The following is a 27,903-nucleotide window of genomic DNA, read 5'->3' on the forward strand; positions in this document are numbered from 1 at the left end:
GTTTGTCGGACTAAAAAACGGCGGGTTTAAGCTTATACACCTGGTAGATCAGAAGTACTAATATTTCAAGCCTTGTACGCTACAATACCTTTACTTTTCCCCCCAAGTATTTTTAGAAATGATCCTCTCAATCGGGCAGTTCTGGTACTGATATAGACTCTGTAAGACTAAGAGAAATCGGATGTTGCCTCAAACTATTTCATCGATTCTGACTGCAAGATTTAACGAAGTGCAAAACTGAAAATTAACATTCGTAAGTATCCTTTCATTTAATTCTATTGTTTGCAACATTGTAGGAATGGATAAAATAATAACAGAATAGGTAACGCATCATTCATTAACGCAGCAATCACATAATAATCGCATAATATTAAAGTATTACGGAAATAACCAGTGTTGGAGATACATGTGACGAACTTATTACAAATTATAAAGAAATTGAAATAAACATTTTTAAAAACGAAGTGAAATCTCTTCAAAGAACGTCTCAGAATATAAAAAATTATTCCCCAAATATTCTAAGATGTTAAAGGTGCTTTAATTTACTGGACTACTCGGTATAAATAAAATCTGTATATGTTTTGTTTCACTTTTTTTTTGTTTCCTCTAATCAAACAGAAGCATAGAAATTTAAAATGTAATTATTTTATTTTTGAGGCCTCCACGCGTACTTTTTCCGCCATTAATCCGCGACTGAAAAAATCACGGAATATTCAAATGTCTATCTCACGATTGAAACACAAAAAAAAGTAAGTGATAATATATCTTGTGACTCTGGATCATAATTAATGGCAAACATAACTAAGAATGATAATTAAGCAGTATAGTAAATATTGTTAATTATTGCTAGGAATGAAAATCGAAGAAAGCTCAAAATATCCTGAAAACAAAGGTTTAGTTCTTGCAATTATTGTAATGCATTGTGTAGAATATGTTACAAAATGTATGTAGCATTTACATTCGCTATATTCAGAAAATACATGCCTATAATTGATATGGTCTCGATATTGCCTGGCAACGTCTGCATCGATTTGTCTGATCTCCGTGCTCCATTGTCTCGCTAATTGTAACATTTCATCGTACTTGCCAGCCTGCTCATGCTTTAGGATATCAATACCCAAAAGTAGAGCCCACACTTTGCCTCGAAATCTGTCAGGAATGCCCTTGTATATTCTACGTCTTAGCTTGTCCTTAGTGGCATAAGTATTCCAATTCTCCATCATCTTTTCCCATTTCTTCAATCTCTCCATTTCCACGTGATGTAACCTCCTTTCGTTCGGATCCAATTTCTGTGGTAGTCGCTTGTCGCTAAAAAAAAAAGTATTCAAATTTTTCATGTTTCTTTCATTCACCTAGAGCAGTATAAAACGCATTATTCCTGGGCTGAATTTCATTCAAGGGAAATATGCATTAAATTGGATAAGTGTTACATAATATTTCCTACGACCTTTAGCCTGTACATAATCACTGGCGCATTTATGCAGTTTCTAGCATAAAAATGGCCAATATACTTCTACAGTTAAATTCTTAAAGAAATGTATATGTAAATATCTAATCTGGGACAGGAGAAAGTTGTATTTAAAAAAATATGAACTTTGACATGGCATTTTTATGGGAATGCCCGACCCAAAATATGGCCTTGGAATAAGGAGCAGGAACGGAGAAATCATATGCACATCGAAATTCTCCTCGCGAAAATTCGAATCGATTCGATCAGTTTCGATCAAAACTTGGAGAATCTGTAACGCTTCTCCGAGCCACAGGAAGATGTTAACACTAGGTTTACGGGACCCGTCAATTTGACGGAATTCAAACTTCAAAAAGAAATACCGAAAAAACCATAGCATTCATTTTAACCATTTTTGTATCGTAAATTAATCACTTCATCCAAAGAATTTGTACACACAATTATTTTTTCCTAAGCCTTCTAATTATTAAAATTTGTATGTAGTATACCTATCTCTACGAAACCCGTCAAATTGACGGACTAGCTAATTTCATAAACAATCCATATATATTTGCTTCGTTGCAGAGAGTGTAAGGCGAAGATGAGAGTGAAAGTTTACATTGAAAGTGGAGAAATAGAAGTATCTTCGGATAGTGAAGAGGAAAACTTCTTGAAAGGGTGTCGTAGCAAGAAAAGGATGCGCATTCTTCCTAGTCCCGACTCCGAGGATGAGAGAACGAGCATTCCAATCATTTCCGTGATAATTTTTAAAACAGGACTTTTTACTTATTAATCATTTATTTAAACGTAAAGCCTAGTGTTGTTTAATACAGACTTAATTTGAATAAATCGATTTTTTAAAGAAAATGCGTGTTTTCGTTTACCCGTCAATTTGACGGGTGCTCGTAGAAACAGGTATATAAAAAACGCCCGTAAACCTAGTGTTAATAGAAGGTCGAAAGAAACAGATAACCCGGGTATTGTAAGCGAGACCCGAATCGAACCAATTCATGAGAACGGTTAGTCTCGGTGAGGTCAGAGGTAGCGCCTAGCCCCTCACCCCACATTACGTGATCCGTCAACAGCGTCTAGAACTACGAGGGAGATCACCAGGAACGAACCCCCACAAGGGGACGGGCGCCAGAAGAGGGCCTCCGCCACGCCATCCACCGACCCAAAGGGCCGCAAGGGACCCGAGGCAGGCATCAACATCCACCCTTCCGGAGAGAGGATTCCGGCCCTTTAGCGTAGCCTAGCGTAGTAATGGGGAAGGCACTACTGCAGGCCCCGTCCTGGCCCCCCAGTGATCAACCAACCAAGGGCGGTAACAACCCTACGAGCAGGTCTGAGGTTGACAAGGACGCAACGGCAACTCCACCACTTCTGGAGCGCCTAAGAAGAAAATTTCGGCGAGATCACCGCCGAGGGACTCGGCAGAGACCCCAAGGTCAGCTGCCCTGGACATATGAGCCCATAATTATGAAAGTGGTCTAAGTCCAAATTAAAAATAAATGAGTTTATCAGGTATTTCACCCCACATTATCTTAAGCTAAATTAATTCAATGTCATTTTTACGATATTATCAAAAATGAACCATTAGAGAGTGGTTGTAATTTCAACATTATATGGAATTCATTTAGTGTTAATTATGAAAGTGGTCTACGTCAAAAATGTAAAGAAATTATATAAACATAACCTTAAAATGGTACGTGGCCCTCTTTGGCGCGTTTTTGAACTACACGATAAGCCGACAAATTACAATCAAACGGTAACAGAAACGACAATATTTTCCGGTCTACCTAACAATACATGGAATTCATTTTGTTCTATTTTGAAAGTGCATTAATTAAGTTGGGCTCTTCCGAACTAATTATTCGCGGAAAAATAATTTATATATTTTACCACTATGTCCACGGATAGCGGTTCAGGTAAGTTAATGACAACGTACATATTATGTGAATATGTTAATTACTATTCGGATATGATGTGATTTGCAGATATTATACGACCACGTAATACTTCTTTAGATGATTCTAAATTCCACGTTTTGAATCTTTCGCCTAATAGAGGAAGACCAAAAATATATGGAAATATTAAATTACTTCCACTATACCCCACCACTAGACCAGTAACGGAAGAAAAACAAAGATATTATATTTACATATCTCCAGTTTTTCAGGAACATTTTAAAAATCTTTAAAACTCATAATGATGAAAGCCTAAAATGATAAAAATGGATTTCTTTTGAAAAATAATTAATAAATGTTCATGAATTATTGCATTAAAATTATCGTTTCTAATCAAACTCGTAGTTTTTTATTGTTTTAAGTCATTTATAGGACATTCAGTTAATTTTGAAAATGGTCTAAGTCAATTCACCCTTTAAAAACATTTTCCTATGAAATTCACCAAAAATTTCATATTCATAATACATTTCCATTAATCAAGACTAATAAAACTCGAAATTAAAATGTTGCATAATATAAAAATATTTTTTAATTTATTCAAATGCAATTCATTAAATATCTCGAAACAAGAAATATATGACTTAGACCACTTTCATAATTATGGGCACATATCAGTGCGGCGCGTGCTGCTAACGCGTCAATGAGCCTCCCCACGGCTGCCCCGTTCACTGAGAAATTTCAAAATTGTAGAGAATCCACGAGGGAGATTGGGTCACGACCCAATTATCTTCAGATGGCGGATAGTTCGGCGCTATCCTTAGTTAACTTCAAAAGCTACGGTGACTAACCCAAAGCGATTCTCAATTATTTTATTGAGTGCTGCGCAACGTTGGTTAGAGCGTCGGCATCTTAAGGGGCCGCTGTCGGCGGAGCATCAACGTCGTTCTATAATTAATGTAACTTCTGGACAAATTATTCTACCATACGACTTAACGTGGTGGGCTGAATGCCTCTTCACATTACTAATAGATTGCGTGCCGCCGAAGTGATGGGGTGGCCGCCTGCTCTCTTACTCCGACCTGGGGATCATCCTCCGATGGGTTTTTAGGGATTAAGTCTTGGGTTTATATTGAATTTGAACAGTTAAATCTGCAATGAAGTCAAAAGAGGTACAGTGTCAATGCGGAGCCTTCACCATTATCGAACCAGAAACGCTCGAGAAAAAATATCCTCCAACTTAACGGCTACAGTCTCAAAGATATAAACCGGGACATCCATAAATACCACAAAAAGAAGACCTAGGTTACCCTCACTTCAACGAGACCAAAAAAGAACCACTATACACTTTCCCAATGTCCAAGGTGTTTCTGAACGGAAGACAGTATCATAAAGAAAAAGAACATTCCACGCCACCCATTTCCAACCCCCCGAGAACAATCGCCCAACTCCGAATATTCCTCAAAGATCCCACACCACCACTATTCTCTTTAGAAGTCTATAAAATCCCTGGCTCGTGCAGGAAGATGTACATCGGGAACCCCGGGATGAAAGTGGCCACACGAATGGAAGAAAGATCGATCAGGCAATATTTCGAATGATTCGCAGTAGATGAACACCTTGAAACCGGTCACAAAATCCTGTTTGAGAACGCAACCGTCCTTACAAAGACCTCGTAGTTCTTCCTTAGAAAACACTACAAAGCCACAGAAACTCTGAAACATCCCAACATCAACCGCGACAGAGAATATCGCATGATCTGTACATAGAACGTTCTCCTCTAGGTTTCTTAAATTCGGTTGCCGAACCAAATTTAACGGGAACACCTGATTAGTGGACCCTCGCAGGTACAATCTGATGAAGGACTCCCCGCCAACCCACATAACAGGTGAAACTTAACGCTAGAACTACCAAGTCCAGTCAAAATGATTGGTTTTAGATGGCCTACCACTGCCAAAAAAAATCCGCCGGTAGTTCTAGTCTTCATTAGCCCATCGTCAACTCTCCCACGATGTAAGAGGCAGTTCCAGTAAATGGAGATATAATTACATCAGTGCCTCCTAGCCTTGATAATGCCCGCTGCAATGTAGGCAAAACGTCGGCAAGACAAAGTCACACACGGCACCCATCCGAAGCTAATTCGTATGGGTCAGACATACTGGTAAATTTCAGTTTGATGCAAGAATATTATTAATTATTTCAAAGTCTTTCACTATTTGGAGTACATTAACTTTTCAGTCTAACATGTTTATGTACATAAAATGTAATGATCCCGAGTCAAGTAGACATAGGGCAGCTGAGCTTAATTCTTATGTCAGTAACCGGGTACCCGCCCGAGAAAAAATAATTGTACATAACGATATGCAATTCCATACAATCATGTACCCTTTCGTATATGGTTGTTTAGAACTGTATATAATCAAGATATAATGGTGTGTGATCATGTGCAGATATCTACGTGACCTCATATATTCTTGTATAGCTAATAGGGAACAATATACAGAGTGTAACAGAAATGGTGGCTACGGTTTAGACAGCACTTTCCTTGTTGAATAAGGAGTCGTAAAGTCCTGTACTATTTTGTCCTACACTACATCATCTTCTTGTAATAATTGATTGAGGTACAGCCAATCAATCGTATTCCTCAACGGAACGCATAACGAAGAGAACGTCGGTAAGGCTGCGCTCGGCTGTCTGCCTTACCGGCATCCTCTGCGCTATGCGGGAGGGGAGGCGATGAGAAGCAGAAAACCGACAGTAAATGACGTATTGGCCATATAGCTTTGTGTTTGAATTGGTTAAGAATCCTTTAGGAGGTGGATGGTCTCTAATTGAGCCGCTCAGTGCACACATCGACTAACTCCACTTTTTGAAAAATCTTAAATTTAGGGGTCAAAGCACTTGGTATAGTCATAACTTTTTATATTTATAATATCTTTCCTGATTAATAGAGATTAACCCCATTAAACGGCAAAATTTTTTTGGGCATTGAATAATGAGTAATTTATTTCAGAAGACATTTTGATTAACTCCATCCTCTAATGTAAATCGTAGACGAATACCTGGCACTATAGTATTATTGGATTATCTGTTGCGGCCGTACATCGACGCTTTTTTTTTTAAACAGCCGAAGATGCTTTTCCCCTTTCAACAATATGAGTAATAAAATCGCATTAGCAAACAGATAGAAAGAAGCGCAATGTAGACGGTAGTTAGTATAACAGGGATCTCTCACGCTGAATGTTACCGTATACTTCACCAATATTACACGGATTACATATTTTTTGGTCTTTTCAACATTACTCCCTGATTGTTTTTAAATAACTAAATATTATACCGTTATAATCAAGACGAGTGAAACTAATAACAATGTGGATGTGGAAAGCAGGGATGATTCTTCAATACGATTTATCAGCACAAAGTCTGGGGCAAGAAGACGATTATCGTATTTCTCGGATTCATCTGATTGCAACGGTACAAATTCCCCAACAAACCCATCGATTGGGAGGAAAAGAAGTCGTAATCCTGATAAATGGGCACGAAATTGACAAAAGCATAACGGAACAAAAGGTTTGGCATACAGGAATAGGGGAGGAAATTTAATACCTGCAAAAACATTTGTCGATATAAAATGCAGACGATTATTTTTTGGCTATTCTTTCTTATTAATTTTATATACCGTTAGATGAAAACTATAACTGTATTTATGTATTCTACATTATATATTTGAAGTTATATTATAATAGGAATTTTAAAAAAGAATCTACATTACTTCATCGCATTTCTCAACTTTTTGTTTTATGGAGTTAATCAATGTGTGCACTGAGCGGCTCAATTAATAGAACCCCGTCGTTCTTTGAAAGCAGTAGCAACGGGGAGTATGCGACCGCGTGTCGCATATTAAGTAGCGCTGTCTAAGCCGGGAACTTACAACTTTGAATATTTCAGAAAGTATAGGTGGACATTTCTGTGATTTAGGGCTGCCCGGAGGCAGCTATCGCCCAGTCTAGTGTGATAGAATCAGTGCGTCGGAATGATGGCAAAAACCACGTCGCAGTATTTAACTGAAACGTGATTATTGATCGATTATTGTCCCGATGTACGAATTATACAATACATCCTTTTGAGACTTACACGTTTACTGACAAATTATTATGTAAATTCGAAGTAAAATAAATTCCAAAACAGAATCGTAGTTCAACGGAATGACTTTTGGAGCCCGTTTAATAAAACATTATGACCACTCCTAGGCCATTTTTGTATTTGCATGCACTTCATAAAGATTCGAATTCTGCTAAACAGGGAAGAATGGGTGCTGAAAAGCTGAGAAATGTGATATTGACTGAACCTCGTTCGCATTAACTTAAGACAGGAAGTAACCAATAAGTGTCTGTTTTATATTCCCTATATTTGTTACTATATTCCTAAGAAATGTACATAATACAACTTACTGTATGAAGCCATATCTATCTGTGGTATGATAAACCTCGTATCCAGGATCCTCCCAGGAGTCAATTTGAGCACCATTTTCTCTACCGCGGTCATAGCAGCTGAATATCCTATCCCGCTCTGCAGCTGACCGTTTCAACAATTCTTCCTCATTCATCCCACGTCAGAATGCGAAGCCAAATTTTCACAAACATGCCGGCCTTAGTTGTGAGAGACTGTGCGTCTTCACTTAATTCGCATGTTTTGAAGTGGCTAACAAATTTTCGTTACAGCTTACACCTGCATGACATATAACAAAAATTAGATGTAGTTAAACAACTGAGATAAAGTCGAAATTTAAGGTTAAATGAATACCCCCTCAAATCAGTCGATTTGAAGAAGACACTATTTTTGAACGGCATTGAACCGAACTGTCTGAAACTTTGACACATGACTCGTGAGCACCTAACAATTATCCTGACACTTTCAAAATTTAGATTTTTGAAAAAAATGTATGCACTTAAGGTAAGGATACTAATGGCCGAATACCACCTTAAATAGCATTCCATAAATAAAATTTCAATTGTAAAAATTGTGAAACGACTGTCAATATGTAATTGACGTGTAGGGAAATAATTAATTACCATTCTACGTGGATTATAATTTAATGTTAGATGTTTATTCAGGTCTGCACGCTGCGGAGGTAATTTCAACGTATTCCTTATCGAAAATGCAAAGGAATTAGGAGAGCACTTATCATTTAACTTTTACGTGTTTTCGGGAAAAATTATAGCTTATTTTGTTGAGAAAGAAATAGAGTATCCAATGTAGTTCTTTATTTTCGTGTAAAACTGTATTTAACAATATAATGTTCGCGTTCTGTTACCGAACAAACAAAACATTTGATGTACCAGTATTGGAATACTATCCGAATACCTGTATAGTTGTGCATAGTTGGGTAGCCCTAGTAACCAAATATTGCATACGATGCTGTATTGGGATCGCTGATTTAAGCAGCTCTATTTAAATCAAATTAGACAGCCGACGTTAACTGTCGATCGTAAAGGGTATAATATACGTGAATATTACGTGAAAAATAGCTTGGTAAGTACTCTTTATTGATAACATATGTTTAATAAATCTCGTGGTATATGCGATATGTATTAGAAAAGTTGTTTATCTTTTTAATTTAAAGATTACATTGCTTCTGATGTCTGCTTGTTGCTGATGTGCTAACTGAATTAATTCAGAAAAGCAGCTGCTAAATATGTAGTGCGGCTAACCACATTATTCGGCAAAATTAAGAATATTTCTCCGCTGATTGCAACCATGGGGCCGAGCTCGATTCTTACGACAACTGAAGAAAAACATCTCGTTGAGTGAATCTTCCACATGAGTGAAAAAGGATTGTCCGTAAACAAAGAACAGCTTCTCAATAGTGTTCATCTATCAGTGATGGAGATTAACGGCGTTCACCACCAAAGTGGGGATGCTGACTTCCACCGCTAGATGGCATTAGCATCGAATTCGGTGGGAGGTAACCAAAACGTACTTTCTCGCTCGAATGAGGGAGACGCGACGCATAATGGGCGGTGTTTAGCAACGAGCGAAAAATGTGTGCGTATTTTGCACGTATAGGACTCACGCAACGGCTAGACGCCTCTGGACTAGGCGCCGAGACGTGTGTGACCCCCGTCCGCACGCACACGCCAGGTGGACGCTCCGCCTGGAGTCGGCAACGGTTGCCAAGGAATGCCCAAATTCCTCGCGAGAAACTCAAAAATCCTGAAAAAGGTGCTCCACGGGGACAACGATTTTGAGCGTATTTCTCAACCGATCGAGCTCAACGAGTGCTCATTTTAAAGATAAAATGTTGACGTGTGTTTATATGGGAGCGATTTTCGATCGAGCACCTCCTTCCTAGGTAAAAGGGCATTGAAATTATGTCGTTGCACTTTTTTATATTAAAATGTCCACTTATCGAAAATCGCTCCCATATAAACACAGGTCAACGTTTCATCTTCGATATGAGCACTCGTTAAGCTCGATCGGTTTATAAATACGTTCGGAATCATTGTCCCTGTGAGGCCCTGTGAAATCGCTGGAGTGGTGAGCGCCCTTAAGCGAACCGTCTCTCTTGATAGTTTGAATTCTGCCGCCCTGCCGAAGTTCGGAATTTCCACGGGAGAAGAGTACGGAGCCCTATTTTGCAGAGTGTGGGGTACGAGACCCCAATATCCGTCGCGGTACGGGCCTCGAGGTTAAGGCTCCCATGGTGGACACGCGGATGCCCGAGAGCCAGTGTGTGGTCAGTAAAGAGGGATGGGCGCCGCGCACGTGGGATGCGGTGGCGGCCCAAATTGCGGCGTTACCGTCCCGGACGGGCCTTGCAGGGGGTCAAGCCAATCAGAACTAGATTCGCTTAACTGGGTCATTGATCCACGGATGGCATAGATTCGACTGTAATCGTTTTAGTGCCACGCAACGCGATCGCGCTTTTCGCGTACTGTGGTGAACTGTGTCGCAATGTATGGTCCCGATCGTCAATTCGCAACGCTATCGTGTTTCATGGCACAATCCGACGCGGATTTTTAAAAACCCCTGGCACTAAAACGGTTAATGACACACGCCACTCGAGGCGTGTGCCGTCGACCAATGGCCGAAATTTTCGGAAGCTCCGCCCGATCGGATCGGTTATCGAATGGTGGAAAGGGCCGGGGTCGTGTGCCCGGTCCGCCGGGTAAAAAAAAAAACAAAGGGAGCCTGGCTCCTTCTTCTTGGATAGACCACTAGCGAGTGCCGACACAGAGAGCCCATTGAGATTTTAAAATTGAAAGTTGAAAGTTTGAATGTGAGATAAAGAGTGGAAGGACGAGAGCGACGAAAAACAACGATCCTCGTTGAATTTACGATACGGGCCATACGACCTTTTTTGATTAATTAGGGAAACAATTAGGAGGCGGACGGTCCCTGTTAATTAGAGCTTCACCATTTTTGGATCTTTCTGAGAAATCGGTAGCAACAAGGATGCCGCGGTCGCGCGTAAGTAATGTTAAGTACCAGACCTCGTCATCGCTAGGTCACAGTGCTAGGCACCCCCGTAGCGGCAAGGCACGGCTATCACCCATCCTGGGTGTCCGTAGCGGTCACCAGGAACCGGGTGCCCTACTAGTGAGGGTAAATACGAAAAGCAGACAAACGACATACACGGGATTACTTTATTGCTATAATAGCGATACCTTCACCAAATTACATTTCATCTTCTCTTCTTAAATTAATTCCGTACTATCCTAAGGCTCTTGCCATTGAGCGGTTATTGAGGCACATGGGGATGATGATCTTGCCATCGAGCGGTCATTACGGCACTTGGGAATGCTCTTGTCATTGAGCGATCATTACGGTACTTGAAAAAGCTCTTGCCATCGAGCGATCATTACGACACTGTACGCGGCACGATCGGGGAAAATTCGCTACTGACCTGGTATCACCCCCCGGGACCCGGACACAGACACATGAACATGGAGCATGGCTCGACATAGAACACGGCGTCGGATCGGAGCGCGGATACACGAACACATACAGCATAGCTCGACATGAGACACGCCACGCGCCCGAGCACCAGGTAGAACCGGCCCCGCGCGCCAGGACATCGGGACAACGCACCGAGCGCCCCGATCATGCCTATCCCCCTCTGACTCCACCCGATCAGGGAAACCGCGCCACAGGCACCATATCGAGCAACCGCCGATCCCGGACGCGGACACATGAACATAGAGCATAGCTCGACATAGATCACGCCGCATACCTCCAGACCGGGGCACGGACACGCGAACATATGGAGCCATAGCTCGACATGAGACGCGCCACACACCCAAGCATCCAGTTACCCTGACACCAAGGCATAGCGGCCCCCGACTGGGCCCACCACGAATCTATTGGTCCTCGCTGTCTATTCTACGGTACTTATTAGTAGGGTGGAAGGCGGACTGAGTCTTCTCATGATGTTCCATCTAGGTTTCCACTCCCTCATTCGGTGCTCTGCTCTCTCGTCTTCGACGACTCTTCAGCGGCTTCACCGGGACGGCCGCCTCCTCGATCTTCACTTTCCTACCTCTAGTATCGCTTCCATCCGCACTTCACCAAGTCGTACACGCGACGGGCCCACACGATGGTTCCGACACCATCAATGCCTCGCGAACAACACACTGCCGCCCGTTCGTTGTTCCTCACTCACTCACGACTCAACGACTATTTGCGACACCTATTCAGCACGATCCCAAGGATAACCTTAAAATAGGCGCATGGAAATGGCCGGTCGAGTATCATCCAATTTCTCGGCAGACATTTTTTGCGATTGGGTATCGTCCTCGTCCAAAAGAGCCTGCAATTGACGGTCCTCAACTTTCCTGGGCTGATTTTCACGCTTCTTGTCGCTCGGGTCAAAATTGTCGTCTTTGAACCGACGAAACCAATTTCTGCACGTTGTTTCCGTTAAAGCACTGTCGCCATAGGCCTCCACGAGCATTCGATGCGATTCGTCAGCTGATTTCTTCAAATTGATGCAGAAAAGCAGAGCTTCCCGCATATGCTCTTTTTCTGACAAAAAACTAGACATGATTACCGAAGGAAAAATGTATGTTATTGTACGAAATTGCTGATGATGTGCACTTAATATTGTTGACAGACGTCAAATTCATACAAAACAAAAGTATGCCGTGTCCATAGTATCTTAATATGCTCACTAACTCAATCTATGAGCAAACAGCGGATTTAAGCTTATACACCTGGTAGTTATTGCGACAGTTAGAGCTCGTGATTATTTAGTATCGCCCGGTGCCGACTGGCGCACAAATCTAGAGTGATAGAAACCGGGCGCCGAAAGTTGGAACGGAAATCACATCGCAACAGAGAGCATAACGATTATGAATCAAACAGTTTTGATAAAGCTGAGCTTAAAAAATTGAGTATTATTTAAAATTTATATTAATTTCTTTCGATCAACGTTTCAATTTGGGTTGTTGATAGTAACCAATAAATATCCGTTTGAAATAAGACATTCTTTTTTTTCTAAAATGGGATTTTTTTGCTCACTGTAAATGAGGCTAAAACATAACATAACTCAGCCAATACTCAACAGAAATAGGTAATCAGCCAGTGTTTTGGAAAGACTCCACACTGCCCCACACTGTCTGATAAAAAACGGGGTATTCCGTTTTGAAAAAATCATGTTGCTTTCTATGTCACCTTGACCCCACCACACATGGACAAGCGGGTATAATCAATCTATAAAACTTTTAAAATCTTTAAAATTTTGTATATAACTGTTTTCTCAAAAGTGTTTATAGTATTCAAAACATTTGATTCGCGACTGAGGAGTCCTTATCCTACAACAATAACGTAAACTTTGTAATAACGGCTGACGAAGTAGTCATTCGTTTTTAATTGAAAGTTACTACATTGTCCGGCAATGGGTTCCGTTTAGATTTTAAATTATACTATTCTACCGTTGGAAAACTCAAACATACTACAGCAAGTTTTTCTACTCATGAAATATCTGTACCTAACTACTCGGATACATTAGATATACGGAATTGATATATTTGGGCCATGGTTCCTATATGGTTTAGCATCCAACTTTATAACTCTGTCCGTTGGAATAATTCCATTTCCGTGTAGTAATCCACAACATGCACTAGCGAACTAGCGAACATTCCAATGCATCTTGCGTTATGAATGCGCATGCTTTTTAATGTATTTAGCGCGAAATTTAACCGTTTTCTGATACATTTAACAATTTTGTCGTTTTACTATACGGTATTATAAATAATTCTAGAATTTCCGAAACCTCTTTTCACAGTGTACCAAGTACTTTATGCACCAACGATCTAATTTTCAGGAGTGGGAGAAAATGAAATATGCTCCCGTAAATATTAGGGAAGAAGAAATATAAATTTGAATAGCTACAAAAATCAAGCAAGAATTCAGCTACTTGTTCAAATTTACCCGACCCTGATCTACGCAATGATATAACAATTTCAATTTTTACGTACGCTCAAGATCACTGACTGTTATCGTCATTGACCAAACCACGGACTATCATTGTCACACAAACATGATGGATAACATGCATAAGAGTTTTCAGTGTCACTCGATATCGTCTCTCGCGGGACGAATATGAATTATAGTGCTCACCCTAGCTTTAAAATCAAATCTAAACTAAATTCAAATCTAACAATATAATTTTTTAATTCAAAATAGTAGACCTAACGTGGAGAACAAAAAATTAAAAAATGATTGGGTTCTTATAAGGAAAAAGAGTTTCTCTAGATTTTTAGGATCACTAACAGGATTTCAAAATAATTGGATTGTGATAAAAAACGCATGGTTTTTATAACCGCTGAATTCAAATACGGCAACAACACTTATTAATTCAAAATCGCAAATCCAACATGGCGGAAAAAAAATATAAATTGTTGGATTTTCATAAAAATGAGTTTCTCACGGTAATCTCGGGTGGTGAATCCAATTCTGGTAACAGAATTTTAAAATTCAAGTCATAATTAATCGTCAAATGTCATAAGATTAATATATGTCATATTTTGTTTACTACCCGTATGAAAAAATGTGATTTTAATTCGTACGCGCATATACATTATCAGTAATTGTTGGCTAGTCGAATGAAATCATAATAGTCTTTGAGTAAAATCAGATAGTTTATCATTTACATAATTTCATTGAAAGTCTGATTTGTCATTTGATATCTAACTATTGTCAAGTACCAAAAAATAATTAAAAATAAAAAATTATTGATCATTTTTTATTAAATGTATGAAAAATTAATATTATTTTAAGGTAACTGAACTTATAACATTAACATGACATGTTATATAACATGTTACCTTCCCGAGTGGGAAATAATAACTAACATCTAACTTCCGTGTTACTTTTATGCTACATAACGTGTTAGTTTTGAAAACGTAACATTTACCCAACTGTTATATAATAGTGTTCACTGGGGTAATGCTAATTTTGTAGTTGTTACCCCAAATTTAACATATGTGTTAATCAATTACAAAGCATAGTCACTATCATAGCATTTATAATTCAAAGATTTCTGAAAAAAAAAAAAAAGACCACCAATTTTATGCCATTAAAAATGGCTTTTTTTCCAAAGTATGAATTAAATTACAGGTACCTAAAGGTAAAATGAAAGTGATCTCTGAAGTGTCAAAATATTTATATAACTTTTTTCTGAAGTGACCGGGACCAAGATGGTTTTATCAACACATATTTTTAATATTTTACGGCATTTGAAAACTTAGAATCGAAAACAATGACTTTCAGGATATAAGCATAATACTTTCGAACGCTAGACAGGATGTAACAGAACTACACGTCACGGTAGTCACGGCTTATACAGCGCTATCGTTGTTGAAAAAAGAGTCGAAAAGTCTTGTACTTCTTTTTCTTACAGTACATAAATTTCCGGTAATAACTAATTGAAGCACAGCCAATCAATCTACATCTTCCGTTCCCCAACGCAGATGTTCCTCCATAGCGGAGAAAACGCCGATATGGATGCTACGCCGCAGCAGCCGAACGCAGCCCTACCGGCGTCAAAGAATTCAGAAGTCTTCATAGAAGCCAAGAACGATACAGACGTTGGATGCTCACTAAATAGTACAATATGTTAACCAACGGATGGTGGAGCTATAATCATCTCTCCATCTCTCTTAATCTTACGGCGATATATAGCGGATTGCATTCTTTCTTCATCTTAAAGACAGTACTCAACTTTTTGTATACGTCTCTCTTCCTCCAGTATGTAAAATACCATTGACTAACATGCGACCTCTCTTTTACCTCCACTCGTGGTTTATTAGCAAACTTTTATAGCATCAAGTGTTCATGTGGATCTAGGCATCTATGGAACTTCTGAATTGTTTGCCAGCGTCCTCTCTGCTAGGCGTTCCGTTTGGGAACGTGATTCATTGTCTGTGCTTCGATTAGTAATTACAGGAAATTTATGCACCGTAGGAAAAAAATGTACAGAACTTTTCGACTCCTTTTTCAACAACGATAGGTGTTGTATAAACAGTGACTACCGGTTCTGTAACACCCTGTAGTAATTGAATATTAGATATTCATGTGGGAAATATCGAGAAGTTTTATAAATGAATATAGTGAAATTCAAGGATATCCCATGAACAACACGTGCCCTGTAATTGCTCTTACAATAAAAATCTAGTTGCTGCTAATCTTGACACGCCGTTGGTTGATTAGAATATAAAAAATCACGAATCCAAGAGATTTTTTCAGTTTTACTTTGATCTCTTTTTAATCGTTCTACCAAAATGGTAAATGGAATACTTTATTTCGTTTCATTTTAAATGTAGAATGTAACAGTTGTCAACACGAATAATTATGTCGATAACATGGCACGTCAGTTTGTTATCACTCAGATATCCAAAATGGTGTTACCACGAAAGGGGCATAGATGAATTTTATTCCAATGTTTATTCATTTTCTCAATACGTTTCATATCTTCTTGATATTTCCCATATATAACATACACGATAAAAACAAACTGGCTTTTTATCGAAGTAAGGTAACATGCCAGCGATGGTGAAACTAAATGTAAAGGTCTTGAAATATTAAGACCTTTTACGAAGAAAGATAAAAGTATCAAAAACAACTAATAAAATATGTAAATCAACACCTAGACTGAGTTGGTATCATCTGCTTTTAAATTTCCTTGAGTCACCTACATAAATTGAATTTGAGGAAAACAATGCTTATTTGTATAACAAACCAATTAGCTAATAAGATATTAACAATTTATTGGTACAATTCAATGCAGCTAAACTGATTTTGATCATATAACCTGCTCTTTTCAAAGTAATCACAATGAACCTAAAATAATATTGAAATCATAATTATTCATACAAAGTATACTTATGTTGAATCCTTCCATATAAACAAAATTTGTGAATCATACCAAAATAACTCTAGCACCTAAACGCAAGATAATCGCTAGTGAGTATATATGCTCTTCCGTCGTACACGGATAGTACCACAACTGCAAGAAAGACATTCATATTTGTCAATGTACATATTTGCAAACAGATAATTATAAATCAATTGGTTTACTTTGTTGTAAAATGTAAAGCAACATGAAACTATTAACACATTGACTGCCAAAACAAATAACGTGTACTATTGCAAGGCGGTTGCCAGTTACTTAACGACCACCGTGGCAGTCAACGTGTTAATGGGTTCACAAATGAAAAGTTATATACCGAACCATGACTTATTTAAATCAAATTTAGACCTGTACGATCAAAACGATCATTTTACATAAAATACATTTTGATTAAACCAGACAGCAAACATGATTATTTCTATTTAGACCATTAACACTCAGCTAATGTCAGTGGGTCTTTTGTATCTGCCGAAATCTGTTACTTATAACATCTCGAAACATTTCTCCAATTGTAATTTATTTAAATTATTTAAATATTTCTTCTTTTCTAAATTGTTTTCTATTCTAGATGGTTCAATGAATATTTTGGTACGACTTGCCGTCATTTACACAATTTTAACATTATTTAATAAACCCAAGACAAGAACGACCCATGAACATGAGCTACGTTCATCAAAAACCACGTCATGGACCGAGGGTTAGATCAGATTATAGAACATTTTATTACTTGTAATACATTTACTCCAAAACTGATTAGTGATAAAACAAATAAGCATCGGTTCGTTAAACCGATTACTATGACCAAGTCTATATACTTGAAAATTACTTTTGCTGCATCAGAAAGATTTGCAAATAACTAATAGAAACATGAGAAAATGTAAGTTTTAAAAGTCAGAGATTAAAACTCTTCATCTTTATCTAGAAACATGTGACAAAAGTCCTAAAAAACATGTCATGTAAACACAGAAATATTAAAATGAATAGGAATACTTTGGTGCAAATAAATAGCAAGTAATGACATCGTGCAGAAACATCTGGTATGGGAAGGTTACGAAAATATTGACATATTGACAGATGAAAAGGTTATACGTGAAGCAAGTGCTCCCTGAAGCCACTCCAACGGAGGGGTGTCACTCTGGTATTGCAGTTGTGGGCTGACCAGGGTAAATGAACGTGCCGCAGTTCGCGCGTCTTCTTTGCCTCATAATAAATAAGATACGGCGTCCAGCAACAATATATCGTGAATCCACCGTTGAGGTAATTTTGCGTACCGAGCTGAACCAACCGCAGCCCGGAAATTTATCCAAATAAGCGCCAATGAGCGCTGTCAGGCTACAACAAAAATTCTTATTTAACGGTATCACCACGGAACACTGCAACACAGTACGAACACTTCATTTCATACTATGGATTTATTATTCGATGCAACCGCAGAGAAGACAGAGAAAAGTCATCTTCGCCAACGTGTCCACTGGAGAACGGAATGGCTTCCCTGTGAAGGTGCTGCCACCTCCGGTCGCGCGACGTATTAGCGGTTGGAGTGGCGCAAAATTTCAATCGCCAGGTAGGACGGAATGGATTTGTTAGAGAAAAAATATGTTTATAGGCAAATAAAATTAATTAAAGGCAATACAATATTCTGAGGTGTCCCTGATCCATGGACATAGGAATACAGGGGACTGATGCAACCGCAGAGAAGACAGAGAAAAGTCATCTTTGCCAATGTGTCCACTGGAGAACGGGATGGCTTCCCTAGAGTTCGAAAATTCTCGGTAACATTAAATTGGAGAAGGTAACTGTAAACATACCGTAAGTTACCGGGAACATTGAGAATTTAAGAGAACGTTAATTTTGTTATTTATACTTTAGGTTTCTTCGTTTAAATAACTTTTTTTTTTCAATCAACTTCAAAGTTCAAGCTATAGAGTAATAATTACTATTAGGAAATATTGATTATAGGGTCGTATTTACCTCCAACTAAAAATATTCACGTATCTACAACTTCACGGAAAATTCCACGCGATTTGTTTCAAATGAACTAATATTTCATTCTGCGACGAAGCGAATGGGAGGTTTTGATTGGCTACGGAGAACGTACAACGGAAATTCCCCTCTACGATGTTTCTCTATAGCTAATCGAAACCTCTCGTTCGATCTGTTGAAAAATTCAAATTCTCATAATTTATCGATAAAAAAGGCTTTGGAGAAATTACCGATAAATTACCGGGAATTTCTCTTCGTTTCTGACGTAACTTACTGGATTTAGAACTCTAGGCTTCCCTGTGAAGGTGCTGCTACCTCCGGTCACGCAACGTATTAGAGGCGGGAAGGACGCAAAATTTCAATCGCCAGGTAGTACGGAATGGATTTGTTAAAGAAAAAATATATTTATAGGCAAATAAAATTAATTAAAGGCAATACAATATTCTGAAGTGTCCCTGATCCATGGATATAGGAATACAGGGGACTGAGCATAAGATGGTAACTTATACACGGGGGAGTGAAACCACAAAATGAGGGGGGTAGCCTATTTCCACGTCAAACCGTGGCGCGAGATTTGAATAGGTCGTTCGATTTTTTACATTACGTTTGTTCGCGTTGTCAGCACTTTCGGCACTTAAGTGTAACGAGTTCACATACTAGAGCAAACAGAACCGAAGTTGGCTGCACTGGTTCCACGCCCGAGTGAATCGAAGTTTAACTTGTTTACACTCGGTAAAAAATTCAGAAGTTCCATAGAAGCCCAGATCCTATGTTAGCGGTCGATGCTCTAAAAGTTGGCTAACAAATTAGAAGTGGGGGTAAAAGAGAGATCGCATGTGTTAGCTAATGATATCACACATACGGGAGGAAGAGAGACGCATATAGGAAGGCGAGTATTGTGTGTAAAATAAAGAAAGAATGCAATTCGCTGCATATCGCCATAAGATTAAGAGAGATGGAGAGATGATTACAGCGCCGCCATCCGTTGGCTAACATACTATTTATCGAGCATCAAACGTCCGTATCCTTCTTAGAGTTCTAAATCCAGTAAGTTACGTCAGAAACAAAGAGGAATTCCCGGTAATTTATCGGTAATTTCTCCAAAGCCTTTTTTATCGATAAATTATGAGAATTTGAATTTTTCAACAGATCGAACGAGAGGTTTCGATTAGCTATAGAGAAACATCGTAGAGGGGAATTTCCGTTGTACGTTCTCCGTAGCCAATCAAAACCTCCCATTCGCTTCGTCGCAGAATGAAATATTAGTTCATTTGAAACAAATCGCGTGGAATTTTCCGTGAAGTTGTAGATACGTGAATATTTTTAGTTGGAGGTAAATACGACCCTATAATCAATATTTCCTAATAGTAATTATTACTCTATAGCTTGAACTTTGAAGTTGATTGAAAAAAAAAAGTTATTTAAACGAAGAAACCTAAAGTATAAATAACAAAATTAACGTTCTCTTAAATTCTCAATGTTCCCGGTAACTTACGGTATGTTTCACAGTTACCTTCTCCAATTTAATGTTACCGAGAGTTTTCGAACTCTAATCCTTCTGGGCTTCTATGGAGACTTCTGAATTCTTTGTACCCGGTTTCAATCTGGTGTAAACCAATTAAATTCCACTTAATTCGAGTTGTGGAACTGGGTCTTGAATGAGCCACGTCAATCGATTCTGAAAGCGGACGTTGGTTGTGCTGCAGATTTATATAGAAATCACAATCTATAAAGTGACGAAAGTGGAATTGTAAACATGGTACGATAGATATTAATTAATTAATTTTAAAGGATAGCAATAATGCGTCCATCGGTTATATTTTATTTTTTAGTTTCAACCTATTGTATGAACACAGTTGTTTAGAATGTTTGTAGGTTAGGATAATGTTTTATAAACGTCATCATTTTAGTTTTATTTATTAACAGATACTTCTAATTCATTGCAGATTGAAATAGAGTCAATGACAAGATATGTCTCCCCAGTGAGCCCAGCGATCTTCCCACTTTTAGCAATCATATTATTGGGAATTGGAATATTCTTCACCGCGTGGTTCTTTGTTTATGAAGTCACCAGCACAAAATTCACACGTGATATCTTCAAAGAACTTCTTGTATCTTTAGTTGCTGCCATATTTTCCAGTTTTGGCGTTTTATTTCTGTTGCTTTGGGTTGGAATATATGTTTAGGTAAAACATTGTTGCTTAAAAGACATGTCAAAACTTTAGATGAATATTTTCATTGACATAATTCTCTGTTTCAGATTATTAAAACTGATTTGCTTATGTATTGACGAGTCGTTACTAATTCATTTAGATGATTTTCATGATTCCACTGAAACCGATTCAAATTTTATGATCGTTTCGGCTGTACGTATAATCTTTGATACTTGATTTATATCGTTAAGTCACTATCTGTACTTACCCAAAAGGATCCTTGTAAATACAGCCATTTTCAAATGTAAACGTCTTTTTTATTTATGCATGAATTTTCAGAGAACGTACCTATATGGATAACATGATCATATAAAATGCAGAACTGAAAACTTAAATTTTACATAAACAATAGTCTCCGTTATTCAAGTACATATTGAAAATATACTAAGGCGGTTTCTTAAGGTTCCTTATACATAAAAGTATATACTTCTTCGACTAAATATAATCTTGCTTCTTTAATAATAAAATATTTTCTAGGTAAAACGGTACATCGAGTATGCTCAAGCGTGTGTCGATAAGCATTCATATATATATTCACATGACTTTATCCAACCAACCCAGCTTTCTGCCGACAGCGTAGCATTAATGCTCTGAGCATAAATTGTCTTCGAGAGAGTTGCCTTACTTGCTTTAGGAAAGCATCCAAGTCAATAATATTCCCTCTTAGTCCTTCTCCAAGGTAATAAATAGCATCTTCGATAGCAGCTTCCTCGGCAAAGACGTTCAACATTCTAGAAAAACAAAAAAGAAAATTAAAATGGAAAATTGATAAAGAAAAGAACATTTCAATAAAATGGTATCTTCAGCAAAAGTACTAACTGTTTATACAGTGGTGCAATAGTGGTTACAGCCTCGTCAACGTCAATTGACTGATTGTCCGAGAGTTTTGAAATTTCCTTCTGCAATTCAGCCTCTTTATCTTGCAGAATATTAATGTTTTTTTCCAGCTCGGACTTTTCTTTTCTAAGCTTATTAAATATGTCTTCAAGCTGAGCTGAACCATTTGTTAGTTCTTGTTGCGTTCGACGGAGGGTTTCTAGTTCAGCTTGCAACTGAGAAAACTGTTCCCTCAGCCGGCGTCGTAATTTATCTTCGAGAGCTGATAAAAGAGAAGCTCTGATATGCTCTTCCGTAATTGTGCCAGAATTGCCTCCTGAACCAGCTGGTACCGTTGGTGACTTAAAGAATTATGTTTTTAACTTAACTATTTTCATAAATTTATACATCAAATGGTATAATCTATGAAACGTACAAATAATCCCAAGTAATAATACATATATTAGTCATATTTACTCAATCTTTATTAACTTACTATTGAGCATTATATTGGGTTCTCCGGACAGTTCGTGCAGATTTTCGATAGGTGGCATTAGGATTTAAAAATCGGCACGAAGTTCCCGGACAACCCAATATTTAAACTAAACATAGTATAAGACCAAAATAGAATTGTGCTCACAGAATAATGTTACTTATTTCTATACCCCATTATGGACAATACTTCAGAAAATGATTTAGGATGATCTGATTTTTCAAAGCATCCGAAAATTGATGTGTTATCGATCAACAATTTCAATAATGTGAATCATTTTTCATTTCAGAAGATAGAACAATTCTTTATAAAGCATCATGACAAAAAGTATTCCACAATTATTTGAAATTTTATGTCTTCTTCGGATGAAATAAAAGTCACTACTGAACCGTCAAAATGTTTATAACATTTTTCTTTAAACGGGGTGTACCGAATCATTTTAAACTATAGCACGTAATTATGAAGGCCCTAATGAAGAACGTGACTAATGAAATTTCATTAAAAAAATTATTTAATGTGTTCCAGACTCGAAGCGACAATTTTTTTTATAAATTACGACTTTTGAAAATTTACAATCCAAAACGATGATTTTCACGTCCTAGGCATACGAATTTAGAACGCTACAGTAATTAGAGATTCGTGTAGGAAATATCGAGAACATAATAAATTAGCACATAAAAGATATGGGTCCCAACTTTGATTCCATCCGTAATTATTCGGTTGAGAAAAGTATTCTGAATAGAGAATGTAACTAAATTTCAACCGAGTCGCGCGAACCTTTACAGGTAGTATCATAGTATGTTTCATTACTACTCATCTAAAATCGTAGTTGCTTCTTTGTCCATTTCATAATGGGTTTATAATAATGAAATATAATAATCAATTTAATGAGTTTCTAATAAACAACGAATAAAGTGTTGCGTTACATACTTGTTGAGTAGCTGGGGGATATGGAACTGAATAAGGAAATGGAAAGTTCTGCCCTCCTGCGGGTGTGTAGTCCGTAGTTGTTCCGGGATATGGCATACTAGAATAGGGTGGAAATCCTGGCATCGGCGGATATGGCGCAGGATACTGTCGTCCGAAAAACGATCCTGTCGGATACCCAGGAGACTTGCCATCAGCTGTTGGAGGTTTTTGTCCAGCTATCAGCAATAAGATGCAATTATAACTTTTTCATATGTTACCTTTAATTGGACGCAGAAAAAAGGACACCTACATGCTATAGGAAATTGTTCAGCCGAAAGATTTGCGTAGACTGGAGGTTGTTCACTGAATGTCATAATTAGAACTTGTATCAGCCCACATAAGTTCGAGGAATGCTGTGAAACAAAACTGATATTAGGAAACATTGTTAAACGAAAGATAAATTATTGCTTTGCTATATAATAATCCTGAAAATATGAAATGGGTCTCTGATCATTCAGGAATGCAAAGAACTACAGTAGTATTGGAATTACTTTATATTTAATGTGTCGAATACGTATTTATTTATTTTTATTGGTGTCAATTTACGTGAAACTTTGTGAGTGACCTTAATATATACCGTCAAGATCACCCTCCTGAGTGACCTCCATAAGGTTTTAGCCGTCACTAGGTTGTTAAAAAGTTATTAACAAAATAATTTTGATGAGTTAAACGTATGTTTTCGACACTGGGTGTACTTTTAACCCTAACCTTGACGTATATTGTTAAGGTCACACTCCTGAGTACCCTCCATAAGGTTTTAGCTGTCGCTTTTTGTACGTTTGATTGTTTCACGTTGTTGAATACATATCTAAAGACTCGTGTATTACTGCAAATAACTGGTAGCCGGTGGCCTCACGACACTCGAATTTTAACTATTAACCTAACCTAAACCCACATTAACTCAAATGAATCATTCTAAACATTATAAATACGATATATAAAGTTATAGATACGCTACTATTTTCAACATTTTTAGAACAAATTAAATTGAGTTGATTTGGGCTTAGGTTGGGTTAGTGGTTAACAATCTTTTAACTACAATATTTCATCAGATTCTAATTTACTTAATGATATTTAATTATCTAATTTTGTTTTAACGGATATATTGAACTCATAATTCCGAAGAAAACATTAAGACATTTACCGAAATGGTATCTTCTTTTAAATAAGTATTTAACGAGATAATGACTGAGTGATAACAGAATCTCGACAGGAAAAATTAAAACAGAATAGTAAATGTGTGAATATTTGTATGCAATGCGTATGTACTGCGTTTTGAGTCTTTACATGTACACCCAATGTCGAAAACATACGTTCGACTTATCAAGATTATTTTGTTAATAACTTTTAACAAACAACAAGCAACAGCTAAAACCTTGTGGAAGTCACTCAGGAGGGTGACCTTGACAATCATACATGAAAAGACTATTGTATTACGAAAACATGCATTCAAATCTTCGTGTAGTATACAATTTTTGCAATAAGTCATGGTTTGTTTATATTCGTGAATCAAATTATATTGAATATAATGAAATTACCTAGTTCAATCATTTGCTTTTTATTTCATTCATTCAATATTTATATTACTCAATTTGAAGCATATGTTGGTATGAACACCACTGATTTTATCATAATTTTTTACCTACAATATTATGATTGCACGATATTTCTAATTGATCTTTTCATATTATTTAGATTTTAATGATTATTTATTTTCTTTCTTTTAAATGTACTTCATACTAGATGCTACATTTCCATTGGTTGGTTAATAAACATGACTACGTTTTGGAAGTATGCTATGATTAATTTGTTAAAAGACCTGCGCAGTACCACATCTTGTCTCCATTACATCATGGTTGAAATGCTGCTGTTTTAGACCAAAACTATACTATATTGTTCTGAATAAAATTGAACTATATTGATACGAGTCGCTAATTTTTTTGGCAATAAATTAAGATTTGAAAAGAAATCCACCTGTCAAATCATAAAATCCTGGATGCCAGTAAATATCAAATTTGTAAAACCTCTATTTTGCAATTTTTTAAACTTTTAGTCCATGAATATAAAAGAGGATCTATCAGAATGTCATTTTTAAAACCAAATGAAAATAAACTGTAATCCATACACTTTTGTATTATAAAATAAATTATTTAATAGTATTTAACATAATGTTTAATTAACCCTTTGAACATGAAGCCTTTTCGACATATGGGCGAAATTCGTCTGGCCGTGCAGGCAATATTGGACCAAACGTAAGGTGAGTATAGTCACCCGTCGTAGCAAAAGGATTAACTTTAAAAACCCGGGCTGTTTTTTTGCCACATACTGTATTACAATGTACACACAAAAAACCTACTCAAAAGGCAAAGGCTAAAAATGTTTTGTTAATTTTATATAATCACAAAACTTACAGAAACATTGTTAGATTATATTTGCTTGTTCAGTAATAACTCCATAAACTTTCAAACATATTAGCACAAATTTGTAATGTCGTTTATAAAGTAATCCACATGGTGAATAAAGTGACCAATTTATTTAACCTGTATGAAGTCTATACGGTATCATGCACTGTAAACAAAACTTCACGTATAGAAAACAAGTTCTAAATGGGTTAGCATGTCACATGTATTAAATCTTGTTTTTTAGAAGTTATACATTTAATTTTAGTTCTATATATTTAACACAGAAAATTGATTACATACGATTTTACTTACTGGTGCCCAATTGTGAAGATATGGTAAATATATTTTCCCATTGCCATCGACAGTGAGACTAACTTTAATACTCATATTTGAGGTTGGTTTGACGTAACACATTGGCGCATTATTAGGATGGGTGTCCATTACCCATATACATATCGGTATATTGTAACAAGAACCTTGAAACATTAGAGTTCATGTAATTTAATTAATATATTAAATTATGTTACTTTATACAGTGTAATAAAGCAGAAAGAACGGAACTAAAATGTTTATCTTAATGAATTTACCCTTATATTTAATGGGTATTGTCCCCTCCAATTTTACGAATTCTTTACATGATCCATCGCTGAAAACTAGTTGCAGAAAAGCTGGTTATTGGTATATTAAAATTCATAGAATAGTAAATCTTATCTTTGAGAAATAACTCACCAAAAGATTCGGTACTGTACTGTAAAGATCTGTACTTCTCGAGTACTATTAAAATATCGTTACAAGTTACATCTGGTTGCTGATAATTACACTGGAAGTGAAAAATGAATATTTATTTATTTATTCAATATAAAGGGTCAACTATGAAATAAAACCAAAATAAATGCTAGTATAATTATCTCTACAACTATTATCTAAAAAACTATACAATTTTACTGCAATACATGCATTAAATAAAAAGATGCAATTACTGTTAATTAAGTGACACGTGGCTAATATATATTTAACCAGTTAACTGCGTTCAATGTGTATACATGGCGGTAACACATAACGTTATAGTAAATTACGTAGTTAACGGGTTAAACATTTTCCGTTAACTTAGCACTCCAATTTTATGAGCAATGTAATATAAAATAAAGTTCCCAGTAGGTGTCTATCTGTTGGTTCTGACTAATCTCGAATGTCACTGGATAGATTTTGATCTAGTGTTTACTTTTCAATAAGATATCTCTAGTAAGATTTAGAGTTTTTAAACTTTAATGCATAATAAGAGGAAACCAAGTAGTGACTATTTTAATTAAATAAATTAATGAAAAAATAGTTACACGAGCACTATTTGGGTTCTCACACAAAGTTGAAATGGGTTGCTAGTCGATATCTAAAACCTAACAATCCCTGCAAATTTTTTTGCAAAACGAAAAGCTAGACCATATATTATTTTTGGAATATTTTAAATTATAATGTAACAATAAACAATGAAAGTCACACCTAGCTACCATAGTTCATAAACATTTAATAAGATGTAGAATACATTTCATAAAGGAAAAATAATTTTGTATGGTTTCCGACTTACATTTGTTAGAGCTAACCTAAGTTGAGAACGATTTATATGGCGAGGCTGTGCGTTTGTCGCCATTTGAATGTCTATGCAAAACAACGAAGATAAATAATTTCAATTAAATTTTAGGCAAAAGACAATGCAAATAATTTAAAATAATCGATCCCTTAATTTGACGGCACTGCTGGCGTATTGAATAAATCGATTGAATAATAGGACTGATCGCTTGTCGAAAACTCTTATTAAAAGAGTATTAGATCTTTTCTTTTATCCACTGGTCCAAATACAAATTAAATAAGTCATTTGAAAAGTTTAGGCACTTGACCCGACTTGACGTTAAGGAAACTTGTAAACGAGAACAGTGACATGACATAGTACAGGACATGGACGTAAGAGTATATAGACATGGTTCACAATCTATTTTAGACTGCGAGGAGAGTCTGCGCGTTGAAAAAGGAGTGGTAGAACGGCCATATTCGTCAGCCAATTTTGCAGCTTCCCAATTGGAAGGTCATCTTCATATTTCCTATTTACTATAACTTATTTCTTTTTGTCACTCCTCCACATAAAACATAATATTTAAACTTTTCTAGGCTACAAGTTGGCATATTGTAATACGTTCACTATATACCTGCAGAGATGAGTTGGGAGATTGCTCACGGGCAGGGTCGCGCGATCGCACCGTGTGCTGCCCTCTG

The 27,903-nt window shown here is 37.0% G+C and overlaps 3 protein-coding genes across 5 annotated transcripts in view; 1 reads left to right on the forward strand and 2 right to left on the reverse strand.

Moving 5' to 3' along the window:
* LOC105696170 (USP6 N-terminal-like protein) overlaps positions 1–18,159 on the reverse strand; it is a 53,742-nt gene extending 35,583 nt beyond the window's left edge. For both annotated transcript variants that reach the window (XR_001103684.1, XM_012418407.1), the window contains exons 1-3: positions 17,852–18,159; positions 7,803–8,079; positions 985–1,308 (exon numbers count right to left, since the gene is read on the reverse strand). Coding sequence is in view for 1 of the 2 variants with exons in the window: in XM_012418407.1 (XP_012273830.1) it covers positions 985–1,308; positions 7,803–7,957 (479 nt within the window). In the remaining variant the exon portion in view is untranslated. The remainder of the gene's footprint in view (positions 1–984; positions 1,309–7,802; positions 8,080–17,851) is intronic.
* Positions 18,160–20,296: 2,137 nt separating this feature from the next.
* On the forward strand, positions 20,297–21,207 carry LOC105696174 (transmembrane protein 258). Its single transcript, XM_012418414.2, has 3 exons — positions 20,297–20,504; positions 20,692–20,931; positions 21,006–21,207. Exons 1-2 carry the CDS (start codon positions 20,502–20,504, stop codon positions 20,929–20,931), a joined length of 243 nt encoding a protein of 80 aa, XP_012273837.1. The 5' UTR covers positions 20,297–20,501; the 3' UTR covers positions 21,006–21,207.
* Positions 21,208–21,394: 187 nt separating this feature from the next.
* On the reverse strand, positions 21,395–27,596 carry LOC105696173 (tumor susceptibility gene 101 protein). Of its 2 annotated transcripts, none has more exons than XM_012418413.2 (8): positions 27,221–27,596; positions 26,368–26,458; positions 26,226–26,291; positions 25,951–26,114; positions 23,487–23,589; positions 23,198–23,412; positions 21,778–22,136; positions 21,395–21,689 (listed from the first exon to the last, which is right to left on the reverse strand). In XM_012418413.2, the coding sequence occupies exons 1-8, from the start codon at positions 27,281–27,283 to the stop codon at positions 21,503–21,505; spliced, it is 1,248 nt and encodes a 415-aa protein (XP_012273836.1). In that variant the 5' UTR covers positions 27,284–27,596; the 3' UTR covers positions 21,395–21,502. The 2 variants fall into 2 exon arrangements, with proteins under 2 accessions (XP_012273836.1, XP_012273835.1); XM_012418412.2 differs by having other exon boundaries at positions 25,939–26,114.
* Between the last annotated feature and the right edge of the window lie 307 nt (positions 27,597–27,903).

Source organism: Orussus abietinus, unplaced genomic scaffold, assembly GCF_000612105.2.
Source record: "Orussus abietinus isolate OABI.00-Male unplaced genomic scaffold, Oabi_2.0 scaffold136, whole genome shotgun sequence".
Taxonomy (NCBI): domain Eukaryota; kingdom Metazoa; phylum Arthropoda; class Insecta; order Hymenoptera; family Orussidae; genus Orussus; species Orussus abietinus.

Coding starts and splice junctions, on each gene's coding strand:
- LOC105696173 (XM_012418412.2), bottom strand. CDS start 27,283: ATGGCGACAAACGCACAGCCTCGCCATATAAATCGTTCTCAACTTAGG. Junction 26,292..26,367: donor GTACAGTACCGAATCTTTTG/GTGAGTTATTTC, acceptor TTCTGCAACTAG/TTTTCAGCGATGGATCATGT. Junction 23,590..25,938: donor GGGCACCAGTAAGTAAAATC/GTATGTAATCAA, acceptor TTTGTTTCACAG/CATTCCTCGAACTTATGTGG.